General features: G+C 34.6%; 1 protein-coding gene across 4 annotated transcripts in view; it reads right to left on the reverse strand.

Moving 5' to 3' along the window:
* Positions 1 to 14,576, reverse strand: part of Hacd2 (3-hydroxyacyl-CoA dehydratase 2) — a 41,597-nt gene extending 27,021 nt beyond the window's left edge. Inside the window, exons 1-3 of one of the 4 annotated variants that reach the window (XM_069843416.1) lie at positions 14,459 to 14,576; positions 4,951 to 5,037; positions 4,430 to 4,546 (exon numbers count right to left, since the gene is read on the reverse strand). In XM_069843416.1, the coding sequence (XP_069699517.1) occupies positions 4,430 to 4,546; positions 4,951 to 5,031 (198 nt within the window). In that variant the 5' untranslated portion in view covers positions 5,032 to 5,037; positions 14,459 to 14,576. Of the gene's footprint in view, positions 1 to 4,429; positions 4,547 to 4,950; positions 5,038 to 13,395 lie in introns of all 4 variants that reach the window. The other 3 variants (XM_069843417.1, XM_069843415.1, XM_069843418.1) reach the window with 3 other exon arrangements.
* Between the last annotated feature and the right edge of the window lie 402 nt (positions 14,577 to 14,978).

Here is a 14,978-nt window from a genome sequence, read left to right on the forward strand (position 1 = left end):
CCGTTCAGGATTCGAACCCAGGTCATCTGGTTTTGCAGTCAGATGTGATAACCGTTACTCCACAGGTGTGAACAATTTTGCTCATTTTTTGCTTCCTTTTCGACATAAAAATTGTTTTGTATGAAACATTTCATAGTGTGTTTTGGGAAAATCATTGATTTATTTTCCAATATGCTCAGTCAGTTTAAGAGAGTAGTGTATTATGATAATAAATGATTGAAAGAATTTTAGTTTTGTTCCTTAAATGTGCAGAAATTTGATCCGAACAAATGTAACGTTGAAAAATTCCTTTGCAGAACGAAAAGTTATATTTGTTTGGATCAAATTTCTGTACATTTAAAGGACAAAACTAAAATTCTTTCAATCATTCATTATCTGTAGTAATTTCACGAGTGCTGTTTCATCTTATTGACTATTCAGCTTGCAGGATGAATTTGCAATATTGGCCAATAACGTTTCAGAACTGCCTTAAAATTAACCAACCATAGTTGTGTTTCTTGATAAGACACTTTGTAAGGAAGCATCTTATCTGATAAGATGCCGCATACAATACTGGACATGTAATCACAGCAAATTCAAATAAAATTTAACTTTGAAAATTGCGTTTTCAATAACTCAACCTTTCGTGTTTTTATTCTGTTAATGTGACATTTCGCTTCGGAATATGTATTAAATATCTTTCTGTACTGTAATATTTAACACGCGAAAGATATATAATACATATTCCGAAGTGATATAGTGTTAAAAGTTGTGTAATCAAGATGTGTAATATTTCAGCTTAACTTATTTTATTGGTTAAGTAATGTTGTTTCGTATTTCTGCTATGAGTAGCTGATAATAGTCGTGACAGATAGCAGTTTTTTTAACTTCATTACAAGGAAACATAATAATGTCTTATTGCTGTGTTTTATAATAATAATTATCATTTACGTATGTAATTCGGTTTTGCAAGTTATTTAATTTTATTCATAGAATAATCTTATTAAATTGCACTCATGGTTTCATCTTATTAGCATAATCGCTAAACTGGAGAATTTGCATGGTAGCTTTGAACTGTGCCATTATGGTTACAACCAAATTTAACTAAATACATAATGTCGCCAACATAATAACATGACGTTGGTCTGTGGCATTGTTAGAAGGAGAAATTTGTTCTTTTTTCTCTCTACCCCCTTCGTTCTGAACATTACTGAGAGACAGCATCACTGTTAAACTCAACTATTTCAATGATTTTCCCTAGACCACCAATTTGTTTGGATGGCATTTCTACATAGAAAATTAAGACAGATCTTACAAGCAATCTCCAATTACTAAGAGTATGGTCATCAAAATTGTGTGTCCATCTTGATCTAAAATCTCTCTCGCATATTCTTTTGTTTCATCACGACCGAATGGGTTTATCTCTTTGGTATCGATGTTTCTAGTCAGTCATGGCCTTTATGACAGTTTTTGTTTCGTAATATTGATAAACTATATGGTTAATCTATTGCAGGACGAAAGTATAAGGTTTTTATATCAGAGTAGATTATCCTTGAAATTGAAGGTAATAAATGAAGATTGGGAAGCTAAGGAACTGTATGAATTTCTTAAAAAGTCTATAATGGAGGTGGCAGAGGAATCTTTAGGAAGGGAGAGACAAAGTGGAGGGAGAACAGAATGGATAACCAAGGAAATACTGGAAACAATAGACCATAAGAAAACTCTGTATAATAAATGGCTTAGCACAAAATCTAATGAGGATTTGGAGCATTATAGGGAATGCAAAAGAAATGTTAAGAGACTGGTTAAGTCAAGTAAGAATGAATCCTGGGAAAGAATATGTGGTGAAATAGATCATGAATTGGGATATAATAGATCGGCACAAGCTTGGAGACTGCTACGTAAAATGAGAAAGTCCAACAACCCTTCACCAATACTACAGCTCATAACTATGAATCAGTGGGAAAACTATTTTCAAGATCTGCTAGTTGAGAGAAGGAATGAAAAGGAAAGTGATCAAGATATAACTATTAGGAATGGAGTGGAGCCGATCTCAGAGGAAGAAGTTAGAGAGGCATTGAAGAAAAGCAAGAGTGGTAAGGCTAGTGGACCTGGTGGTGTTACAGCAGAGTTATGGAAATATGGACCTCCTCTGTTAGTAAGGCTTATTACTAAGATGTTCAACCAAATTCTTGAAGGAGATGAAATTCCAGAAGACTGGAAAATATCATATATTTCCGCTATCCATAAAAAAGGGGATAAGAAGGACCCCAACAACTACAGGGGAATAAGTGTCATGCCTTCCATTAGCAGGATTTTTAATAGTATCATCAAGAATAGATTAGAGGAAGAAATAGAAGAGAAGATATCGGAAGATCAGGCAGGCTTTACTACAGGAAGGAGTTGTATGGATAATATATTTAATTTGAGACAGATAAGTGAAAAAATGTATGCTAAAGGAAAGGAAACACATTTAGTATTCATTGACTTAGAGAAAGTATACGACTCGGTTCCTATAAAGCAGTTGTGGGAAGAAATAAAAGGTATTGGTGTTAGTTTACCCCTAATAGCGTTAATTCAGAGGCTATATAAAAACTGTCAAGCTGCTGTTAAGATAGGAAAAAGGTTATCAGCTGCCTTCTATACAACCAAAGGCTTGAGACAAGGCTGTAGCATATCCCCTACCTTGTTTAAAATATATATCCAACAGATACTGAAGCAGTGGAATAATTCATGTCGAGGAATGGGAATTCCAGTTGGAAATGAGACAGTGCACTCGCTGCTATTTGCAGACGATCAGGTGATAATTGCGCAATGTCGAGAAGATGCAAAATTTATGGTAAGGAAACTCCTTGAAGCATTTGAAGCAGGGGGACTGAAAGTTAATGAGTAAAACCGAATACCTGGTGATAGGTGGAGATGGACGAAATATAAAGTTGCCCCAAGGAATAATTAAAATAGTGAAGGAGTTTAAATATTTGGGGTCGGTTTTGCATGAGACTGGAAACTGTAAAGCGGATATAGATTATAGGATAATGCAGGGTAGAGGAGCAATAAAGATGTTGAATGGAGTGCTATGGAGCAGGACAATAACAATGCAAACAAAAAAGAGAATTCTTGAGGCTATAGTGGAAAGTATATTGACATATGGGGCTGAAGGCTGGAGTCTATCGGAAGGCCAAAAAAGTAAGATACAGGCAGTTGAAATGGACGGCATAAGGAGAGGTGCTAGAATATCCAGGCTGGAAAAGAGAAGAAACGAGGATGTTAGAAGGATAATGAACATGGAAGAATCGGTGATTGCAAGAATAGAGAGTAGACAACTTCAGTGGTATGGTCATGTAAGGAGGATGGATGAGGGGAGGTGGCCAAACGTGCTACTTCAGTGGTCTCCAGCTGGTAGAAAGAAACGAGGAAGGCCTAGAAGTTCATGGAGAGCTGGAATATTGAGGATGATGAATGATAAGGGACTAAATGAGCAGGATTGGAATGACAGACGCAGATGGAAAATGGGAATAAAGGGTAACCACTGAAAAGTGGAGAGGCCCTCAAAAGTAAAAAGTAAAGTAAATATTGATAAACAATAATATAATTAAAGCGGTGAATAATTTCATGGTCCCTAAAAGTTTTTTTTTTTTTTTTCGTAAAAGGCTAGGTATTTTCTCTAGGCCACAAATAAAATGGCAACGCAGTCATAATTACGTACTTAACACTTTGGCAAACATTAATCGGAAATTTACTTTCAGTCATTTGAATTATATTCCGTGAAACACACCTTTTTCCCCTTTATTTTGTCGTGCTAACTTACTTTAACATTTTACTACATCTGCATTTTCTTTTAGTGCATTCAAAACACCACCGTTGTACTGCATAAACCTTGCACTTGACTAATGGAGTGATTTATTTAAGAATATAGTCGCGAATTTTACTACCACCATTTCGATTGTCTTTTGTTTGACACAGCTCGGTATGGCCCGGTGACTAGTGGCCAGTGAGTAACATCGAATATTGACATTGCTCTACCATGCATATTATCCAGTTGTTCCAGCATAATTTCACTCGCTCTTCGGGCTCGTCAAATTATCAATAAGATGAAACAGCACTCGTGAAATTATGCATTACTGCAACTGTGTTATCACCACCTTACTTTTTTCAAATTTTGGTACACTTACCCTGCAGTTTTCTTTATGAAGTACAATTTAATTACGATACATTAACATGTTTACTTTTAATAGTAAATTAAGTGACAGTTACTGCTACACAGATGAGTGTGTCTGTGTGAACACTGAAAGAAGCACACAATAGCAGCCACAATCATTCGCTAATCTGTTTAGGGAAAGTGTGATTAATAATAACTCTCATTAACTAATGGGCATACTGTGTAGACACAAAAAATTAAGATGTAGAAAATGTTGGAAGTTTGACACAAATATTTCAGTTTCCTGTATACCTCAGCATCAATCGATGAATGAAAATCCAAAACAAAACCATAGTTATGCTGTCCTCTAGCTCCATAACCATGAGCAGAAAAGCGAAGCCTGTTCTCATCTAGAGTTATATCAGGATTCTGAAAATACAAACATTAACTTACAGTGAGATGCTTTCTTTATTATTTGTGAAGATGAGCAAAACAATATCCTCTTTCAATGATTACAGTAAATAGAATTAGCTGTTCAGAGTGTCTGAATTATAAAAGGCAGAAATTATAACAGATATTTTACATATCTCATACTACCGAATATTTTGCTATTTACTTATTATGATAAACCTAAATATCGTTGGAAAAAGTGCAAAACCCTGTAAGCCCTGAGAACATTCTCAGAACTTACGAGGTTTTGCACTTTTTCCAACGAAATATCATTCTTCATCCAATATGTTATTTGACTCAAATAGTTTAATAAATTACTGTCACAAAAGGTGGAGACAGTCTCCAAAACTGTTTCTTCTCAGTTTATAAGAAAATGCAATTACCTTCACGTCTTTCAGATCAACTTTAAGAGTGACATTATTTTCAGATTGAGCCCAATATACAAATGGACTGAGTTCTGCCATGGCAGTCTGAAATAAAAAATTGAATCATTAGTTATAAACGTTACAAAAGACTATACGCATATATAATATGAGCAGTTTAATGTGTCATGTTGGGATAGAAAAAGTCAATGGGGGGGGGGGCGGTGAGGCTTATTCAAAATTTCTCACTAACAAATATTTTTCTGAATCTACTACACTTTTTATTTTGAACCAAAAGAGTAATTATTTTTCTACTTAAAAGAGCCAGTAGATTAAGTTTTTTGGGGATACATAAAAATCTCAAGTTCATCATCAAACAATTAAAAACTTGCAGGCACTAAATCAGGTAAAACTGAAGTTATTTTTGTTGATATAATTATTCTCAGTTACTGCTAGTCATTGGCTGAAGAAACTGTAGTGAAAAACTTGTCCTTCAACAGAACACTATATATGTATGTATGCTACTGCTAACACTACCCCTAATAATAATAATAATAATAATAATAATAATAATAATAATAATAATAATAATAATAATAATAATAATAATAATAATAATAATAATAATAATAATAAAAAACTTCAAATCTTCAATATTACATGATTGGTATAATATGTAATAAAAAATGCAAGTACTTTTATATTTCAAAATGTTGTTGTTGTTGTTTTCTAATGCCAGGCGTTTGACAATAAAGTCATTTGACCTCTTGCACTCCAATATTTTTCAAAGATATTATCATGACCAGCCAATGAAGCACAGATTTTGAGGTGTTCCGAATCCATTTCTTGGTTTGAGTTGCACAATGGGCAGTTAGGGGACTGATATATTCCAATTCTATGCAGGTGTTTAGCCAAACAATCATGGCCTGTTGCCAATCTAAATGCAGCTACAGACGATTTTCGTGGTAAATCGGGAATTAACTGCGGATTTTGATGCAGAGAGTTCCATTTTTTCCCTTGGGATTGTGTTATCAAATTTTGTTTGTTGAAGTCTAAGTATGTAGATTTAATAAATCTCTTCACAGAGTAATACGTAGATTTAGTAACAGGTCTGTAAGTAGCAGTGCTGCCCTTCTTTGCTAAAGCAACCGCATTCTCGTTTCCCAGGATTCCACAGTGGGATGGTATCCATTGGAATACAATTCTTTTATTGAGTGATATTAATTGAGAGAGCATTTTAGTTATTTCTGCTGTTTGAGATGAAGGTGTGTGTTTAGAGACGATTGATAGAATAGCTGCTTTGGAGTCTGACAATATAACTGCATTCCTAAATTTATTGATGTGGCATAGAAGATTCCTGAGACATTCACTTATTGCAATGATTTAACCATCAAAACTTGTTGTTCCATACCCAAGTGATCTATAAAGTGAGAAGAGACAGCATGTAACACCTGCACCGGCACCTTGTTCTCTGGAGATCAAGGATCCGTCGGTGTATAAATGAAGCCAGTTTTGTGGAGGGTACCTAATATTGATTGTCTCTAAAGACAATTGTTTCAGTATTTGAGTGTTTACTTCTGATTTCAGTATTTCTTCTGTTAAATTTAGATTATATTCTATATTTAACAGAGTTAAAGGGTTTGGTTTAATTTGTAAGTTTTCTTTTAAATTCGGGATATTGATTTTCTGTTTTAATTCTTGAACAATGGATATGAAACTTTTTTTAGTTTTCAACCTACAGAGAGGACTGTATGAATGCCAATTGTTTCCTGGCAATATGATAAGTTTTTCATATTGAATCAGTGCTTTTTCTTCTATTGTCATTTTGATACTGTTAATATTAGTGAGGAATCTCATAGAATCATATTTCAAAATGTTCACTTTATGATAAAGAGCTGTCTTCTACATTTATGTTGCTCTCTTCAATGCTTCATTAGATGATATCAACTTAGGTTTAGTCACAACTGGATATTAAAGAATGCGAGATGCTCGGATACAAAATTTCGAGAATCACACCTTTCATGCAAGGATATGTTTCAATAGATAAGACCCAGGAGTGCGAAGCTTTTGAAAATTATTTTAGTATGAGAGATAATAAAAATGAGAGAATGGCTAGAGTTTTTTTTTTCAATTTCAATTGCCACAAGAGTGTGGATCATTGTTCTTTTTGTATTTTTTCTGTTAAGTTGTAGTCATTGGGAAAGCAATAGCCTACAACCAAATATGATAACTGTTCTTGTTTGCTAGTGTTTTGTCTTCCCTGATTTCGTGTGTTGTTTTCTCAGTTTGAATTGACCATGGCCACAACCACAATCACCATCACCATTACAATCAGCATCAGCGTTTTTGGTGCATGTCCTTGAGTATAGTGCCCAGTCTGTGAGCAGTGCAGCTGAGAATGGTATCACCTCCTAAATATACACCACGTCAACAACCTGCCAATCACAATTGTCAGTCTTATTGCCCATTGACTGTGACAAAGGTAAGATAATCGTACTTAGAGTTTTTGGGGTGTGTCATTGAATACAGTGCCCAGTCTGTAAGCATCTGTTGCCACTGCAGCTGAGGATGGTATCACCTCCTAGACACAACTCACGTCAGCAATCTGCTGATCGCACTAACTTAGTCAGCTTCATCACCCACAGATTGCGACAAAGATAAGATATTCGCTCTAAACATTCCCATTATTTATTTCACATGCCAAAAATGGTGGCTTTGGTTATACCATCACCATCACCACCACCACTAGGCGTATTATTACCGGTACTACTCTTTATTATAGTTATGAAAAAATAATATTTCACAATGTAAATTCTTTATGTAAAATTGAATTTTCAGCATTGCTTCTTTGTCTTTAGTATACCTGCTAATTTAGGTAAATTTCATAATATAGGACAGTGTTAAATGTTAAGTTAAATAAGTACATTTAATTATGATTTCTATGTATCTATCTTGCAATCAAACTAGATATTTTGAGGAGGGGGGGGATGATGGGTGAAATTTTGGTCATTTTCAGACAAAAACCGCATTTTCGTTTTCTTGTAAAAAAAAATGAATCAGCAATCTCTCATTTATATGTTGTAAGTTTTAATGTTCTGCAGCGCTCGAAAGAATACAAATTACGCATATATAAATGGTTGCACCCTTGAACTTCAATCCCAAGCACATTTTACCAAGCTGTTTTCTCACATTTCTTTAGCACATTTCGTCAGGTTCGAAGTGTAAAGGGTCTTACAATTTTGATGCTAGGAACATGAAACTTTTATTGCATGTTCTATAAATTACACTGCGGTTAACAAAATAGAGCATGGGTTTTATGATTAAATGAATACTTTTTAAAATATAAAAAATGAAATATTTATAGGTCTAGTGGCAATGAAAAATTTCTATTTTTAGGTATGCAGTGGTTATACAAATTTTTCCTCCCTTTTATAGTAATGATATATGAAAACTGATGCATGATGGTTTTCTAAATATGCCACTGGTCTTGCCAAAAAAAAAAAGTTTTACTCAAAAATTGAGCGACATATGAATATTTTTGTTAACAACTCAGAAAATAATTCACTCACAGAGTGAAACTTCACCACATCATTATCTATCACACCGTGATTATGTGTACAAAAACTTAAGGCTGTAGCTTGAAAAATGTAGAAAATAGAAATTTCACTCATTGCTCCCCCTTAACATGACAAAATTATAATAGCTTCCTTTTTATTTCAACTACATTAACAGGCATAGGCCTACACCTGTTCCTTAATGTGGGTCACAACTGTTTGATAGGAAATGAATTCTACAGCTGATTAATAACTACAAAAGCTTCATAATCACTAATATCTAAGAGTCTTTAATCATTCTTCTAGAAAATCTGGTCCATCAATATTATGAATTACTGGTACTCATTTTCAACTTTTCCTATTTTCATTTAACTGCTTCAAATTTTTATTCTCTCGTTTAACTGCACTTCTTAAGCCAACGACTTTTTAAGAAACAGTAAAAGAAAACTAGCAGAGGGAACTGAAGTACTTGAAAATAAGTCCCACAATCATTTTGTCCATCTTTCCTGGCGAATGAACCTTTATGATTTTGACGAAGGATATCAGCCAAGTTATTATGCCATAGGAACAACAGAGGGTTTTAGGCATTTATGCATAATAAATGGTCCTAAATAATAATGCTTTCTGAGAAATAGGGTCTATTATGTATGTTTTAGAAGTTCCAAACTTTTAACCCTTTCTCACAGAATAGGAGTGGGGTGAAACGAGCGTTGAGCGACTTCCACCGATTTTGGAATAGACACCGACGCACTTAAACTGCCAACATAGAAAACAAAAAATCACACTCAATCGCTTTCACCTTCATCTTGACGGGATAATAAAAGCCTAAACTAACCTAACCTAACCTAACCTAAGTGCGTCGGTGTCTATTCCAAAATCGGCAGAAGTCGCTCAATGCTCGTTAAACCAATAACTCTATATCCTAAGCCTCTATATTAGTTGATAGTGATATAAATAGCACATATTAGTAAAATTAAATTTTTTTATTAATTTTTATTTTACATTTTATTTACTTCCAGATAACAATGGTCGACAATGACATGGTGGTAAAATAAATACTGACATCTAGAAAGTAAAATATGAACTTTAGAGAACATTAAAAAATGTAGGAAACAGCAGCTATATTGTAATTTTGAAGTCATATTGGTCAACAATGGAAAAAACATTCCTTCCCTTGTTACAAAATAGAATTACTGAATGTGATTATCAAGTCACATGGGCCTGTAATTATAATTGTCTAAAAATGCTTTAAATTATAAACACTTAGAAAGCTGTAACTGTACATAAAGGTAAAGGTAAAGGTATCCCCGTCACATGCCATGAAGGCACTTGGGGGGGGGGGGCATGGAGGTAGAGCTCCATGCTTTCCATGACCTCGGCACTAGAATGAGGTGGTGTGGTCGACACCACACTCTGACCGCCTTTTACCCCCGGGAAAGACCCGGTACTCAATTTTATAGGAGGCTGAATGAACCTCGGGGTCATTCTGAAAGTTTGGCAACGAGAAAAAATCCCGTCACCACTCGGAATCGAACCTGGGACCTTCCAGTCCGTAGCCAGCTGCTCTACCAATTGAGCTATTGTTGTAACTGTAACTATATTAACATTATATAAACAAGTGAGGAAGTATGTGTAATATAAAGTGAATTATCTTATTTTATATTAGGCCTATTTTGAATCACTGTTTATGAATATAAAGCCTTCTATAGCAAATATTTTTCATTCAAAAGCAGTAAAAGAATTAAGCTCAATGCTAAAATAAGCATTGTCATTTTCGAAATACCTTTAATATTAGATGGTAAGTCGTTAATGAAATGACCTAAGCTCTGCTCCAACATAGTCCAAATTAACTTAACCTGATCTATCTCATAATCTGCTTCACATGTTGATAAGCAAGAAAATGCATACACCCTCTTATTTGATAACTATTGCGAGTAGGATTGTGATTTTTGGCCATATCGATAGAAAATCTAATAAAAAAAAAACATTTATTCTTCTGGCGTATTTCCATAGTATGGATGGTTTTAGTATAAATTTAATTTAATTTAAGTCACTGAACGATGTGAACAGACTGCAACGTTGTAGTCAGAGAGGGGGAGCTTCACTTAGGGAGACAGACCAAGTCTGTTGACCTCTTACATCTGTTTTACGAGAAGAAAGAGCAGTGTGTTAGTGGTAATGTTGCCTGACTGCTAAAATTTCCAACTTAATTTTCTAATGAACCATGCGTTTAATCACAAAACGTAATACTGGTTTTCGATTCATTTAAGTGTACCCTATCGTTCTTTTCAATTTGCAGAGTTATTTCACTTCCATTCTGTACATGAACTGTGGATGTGGCTTTCGGAAAAGGCAAATGACTACAGGCTCGTTAGGCCTAATACTAAAGACTTTAATCTTTGCCAGGCCTAGGGTAAATGACGATTCATACACAATTTAGGCCTACAATAGATAACAGAAACTACCAGTTAATTTAAAATAATTAGCTATTGTACTTTTTTCTGAATAATAATAGGCCTAAACTAAATGTAGGCCTAAAAACTGATGTAATGTTAAAACTAGGGCCTACTGTAAATTTTAAGCTTACCATACGTCCTGTAAAAACCGGGAATCTCTTTTTGGCCTAGGTGTCCGGCATCTCCATAATTTTTTCTCGGGACGTGCAACAGTCCCGTATTTTAATCAAATTTTATTTCATAATGTAAAAATTAATAATTCCTTTAACTGATGGTTTCTTTCGTTAACTTTCTTGTTTCTATTTTAGTAATACTTAATTCACTTTTCAGTAACTTCTAACTTTCAATTTCTTTGTAAAAAAAAAAGTGTAGTCAGACCGTGTCTCAAAGCTCAAGTGACTAGCAACTAGCTGACTTGTAAACTACTCACTAGGAAGCTTTGGAAATGTATGCTTGAAACACGGCCTTTTTCTAAAAACCATGACATCACGGTGCAGCACTAAATTAAGAAGGCAGTGTCCTAATGCAGTTTCATTACGAATTATGTGGAAAATATAAGATTTAATATATTACAATATTGTTTAAAACATTGTACAGAAGACACTAACAATGTCAGTGTTCAAAGTTAACGTGTTATTCTACATTATATTTGCATTATTTCACTTCCAAAGCATTTTCAGATTTCATAACCCCAATTGCTGATGAGGTATCCATGTTTGTTTAGTGAACAAGTCAACATTCGAGCAAGCATTTTCATTTACTGGCTACTACGGACTTGATTGCTATGCACTATGTAGCTTTGGATCATGACTTCTGACGTCACATTCGGCTATTTAGTCAACAATCTAGTTCACTTCAGCTGAAAATGTAGCTTTGAGACACGGCCTAAGGCTGTGTCTCAAAGCTCAAGTCCACACTACACACTAGTGACTAGCAACTAGGTGACTTGTACACTACACACTAGGGAGCTTTGGAAATGTATGCTTGAAACATGGCCTTCTTCATAGACTATTTTTCTAAAAACCATAACATCACGGTGTAGCAGTGAATTAAGAAGGCAGTGTCCCAATGCATTTTCATTACGAGTTATGTGGAAAAGATAAGGGCTTAATATATTACAATAATGTGTAAAACATTGTACAGAAGGTACTAACAATGTCAGTGTTTAAAGTTAACGTGTTATTCTCCATTATGTTTACATTATTTCACTTCCAAAGTATCTTCAGATTTCATAACCGCAATTGCTGATGAGGTATCCATGTTTGTTTAGTGATCAAGTCAACAATCAAGCAAGCATTTTCGTTTACTAGCTACTACGGACTTGATTGCTATGCACTATGTAGCTTTGGATCATAACTTCTGACGTCACATCCGACTATTTAGTCAACAATCTAGTTCACTTCAGCTGAAAATGTAGCTTTGAGACACGGCCTAAGTATCGTAAAAGAGTCCCTTATTTTCGTCCGATAAGTATGGCAGGCTTAGTACATTTTGTTACCAATACCATATAAATTATATTTGCGGTATATTGTAGAGTTAAAACAGTGGTAAACTTATCACAAAATGCGTCTAAATGTATTTTTCGAATAAAGCGATCCTAGATTCAAATGGAAGAACACCGACAGGCTTAATGAAAATAATTTTGAGAAATTTTTTTCTTCGAAGTTTTACACCTAAGCAAAATGTGTTGCTACTATGAACAATTAAATACCTAGGCCTATATAAAAGCATCTCTCGTCACTTCTCCACAACTAGAGAGTTGCATAGGAACAATTCTGGTCTAGAGGTAAGAAGTGAGACTTCAAAGCTAAAGGTCCGAGGTTCTAAACAGAACGAATGTGTTATTAACTTTTTTTTTGTCACATACTTTATCTGCCCTTCAATTCAGATTGAAAATTTAATTCGTAAGAATAATACAAATTCCTAGATATGTTTTGGTATATTAATCGCATCGATGTACAGTAGATTCAATGACTTTCAAAGTTTGCTTAAGCTTAATAGGTAAATCAGATGCTGACAACTTCTCTTTAAAGTAACCAGAGGTCAGAATTTACGATGAACAAAATAGCTTCGAAGCCGGTTTCTCAGAGTTCTTTGTTTTCTTTTATCATTCTGAATCTTACATTTATTCCTCTATCGGCTATGGCTATCGCCTAATCACTACTTCATCGAATCTGAATAGCTTCTATAGTTCAAGTGGTTCATAACTTAATGTAAAGAATATAATGTTGAGTATAAAAACATACACACATATAGGCCTATAGCCATATTTTACATTATATACTAGGCCCACATACTGGTGTGCGCCTGGAAACAGGTTTCACTTAATACGGTGCCGTTCGAAACGTGAAATGAGCAAATAGCCTACTTAGCCGTGATTCAGCGCGTCAGCTTTCGGTACCTTATAAAAGCTCACGACTTACATGTTACATTACAGATGTAATTTATTGGCTTACCTTATAGTAAATGCTGGAACTGTCGATCATCCTCTCTAATGCACATTTCACATCTTTTGAAAAGATTTCTACACACGCTGGATTTCGTCTCTACTGACAGAATTGAACCCTAGGCACATGGTCCGTTTCCTTCAATTTATGAACAACTGTTGTCTTATCAGGCTTTACTTGTAACAGTTTCGTCGCTTTCCAAGCTGATGTCTTGGATACACCTGCCTGTTGAGCCAACTTCCTTATCGATTTTGTGGGAGAATGTTCTAGCTTATGGCTTATGTCATAGAGTTTTTCTTCAGTTAGAACACGATTTGTGGGCTTTCTTTTCTTATTTAAAACTGAACCGGTTTCTCTCACTTTTTTCACCAAATTCTGTATTGTTGAATCAGATGGCTGTTGAACGCCAGGATATTTCTGTAGAAATACAGCACGACACTTTTTGTAAGATTTCTTCTTAATATATGTATCATAAATGCAGATTCGCTGTTCTAATGTGTACTGCATTTCCACGAACTAATCTCAGCTTTAGGCCTACAGAATACTCTAACCTTGACGTCCCTTCAGCCTGTGTTATCTGTTCATATTACGTAGTACAAAACCTCCAAATGTTCGATTTAGGGGCAAAATGTACACCCTATTTCCTATGCAGTCGCGTTTGATCTATGACAGTAAAAAGCCGATAGCATATACCTGACCGAAACCTGTTTCCTGGCGAACGCTCAAGGGTCTAGTCTATAGCATTCCAAAATAAATGTAATAGGCTAACCTACATTACTATAAATTAATGTCCTTTATTTGTAGTTATTTCAATACTCGTATTACACTGTGGTAATCACCCTGTCATTTTCACATTCTGTAACAAAATGTGGTGAAAGCACGATGAAAACCTATGACTGCACTACTAAATAAGGCACTAATTACTGTACTGTTTTCAGTAACCAATACTGGAAGTATACATATCGTTAATACACCGGTCCACCAATCTGTCTTTCGGATTACAATTTAACATTCTGAGATATGATACGTTCAGTGATTTGATTGATTAGTATAAAACACAAAGTACCACTACCTATAATGTTGTAAATCGTATTAACAACGCTGTACTTTGTCACTTCTGTGTGAGAACTAGAAATATAATTGCAAAGTCATAATATATTATAAATTCCCATGCTATTGCCAACATTTGAATTGCAATGGAATCAAGAAATCATGTGTATACATTGTACCAACATAAATGCTAAGTTAGAAATGGAAAGTTAACTATAACTTTTTTGTTGAAAATATATTATGGGATAATGGGAGCAGATACTAATGGAAAATTTTGTTGTAGTTGTAGGAAATCATTTTATTGTTGTTATTTACTTTACATAAAAGTAAAAGTATTCTAAAGAGAGGGGAAAAATCAACTCGTTGAATGTTAATGTTTGTAGGTTGCTATTAGCAATGGTACCAACGTTAATTGTGAACCATAAAACGACGTTGTATACTTACTTACCATAGCAGTATTATAACAGTAGTCTATTTGCGAACAGTGGTGGAAATTTATTGTAGTGCATCTTTTATATTTTGAATATTCAATAAAGAGGAAA

The sequence above is a fragment of the Periplaneta americana genome, chromosome 13 (genome assembly GCF_040183065.1).
Source record: "Periplaneta americana isolate PAMFEO1 chromosome 13, P.americana_PAMFEO1_priV1, whole genome shotgun sequence".
In the NCBI taxonomy this organism is placed as follows: Eukaryota; Metazoa; Arthropoda; class Insecta; order Blattodea; family Blattidae; genus Periplaneta; species Periplaneta americana.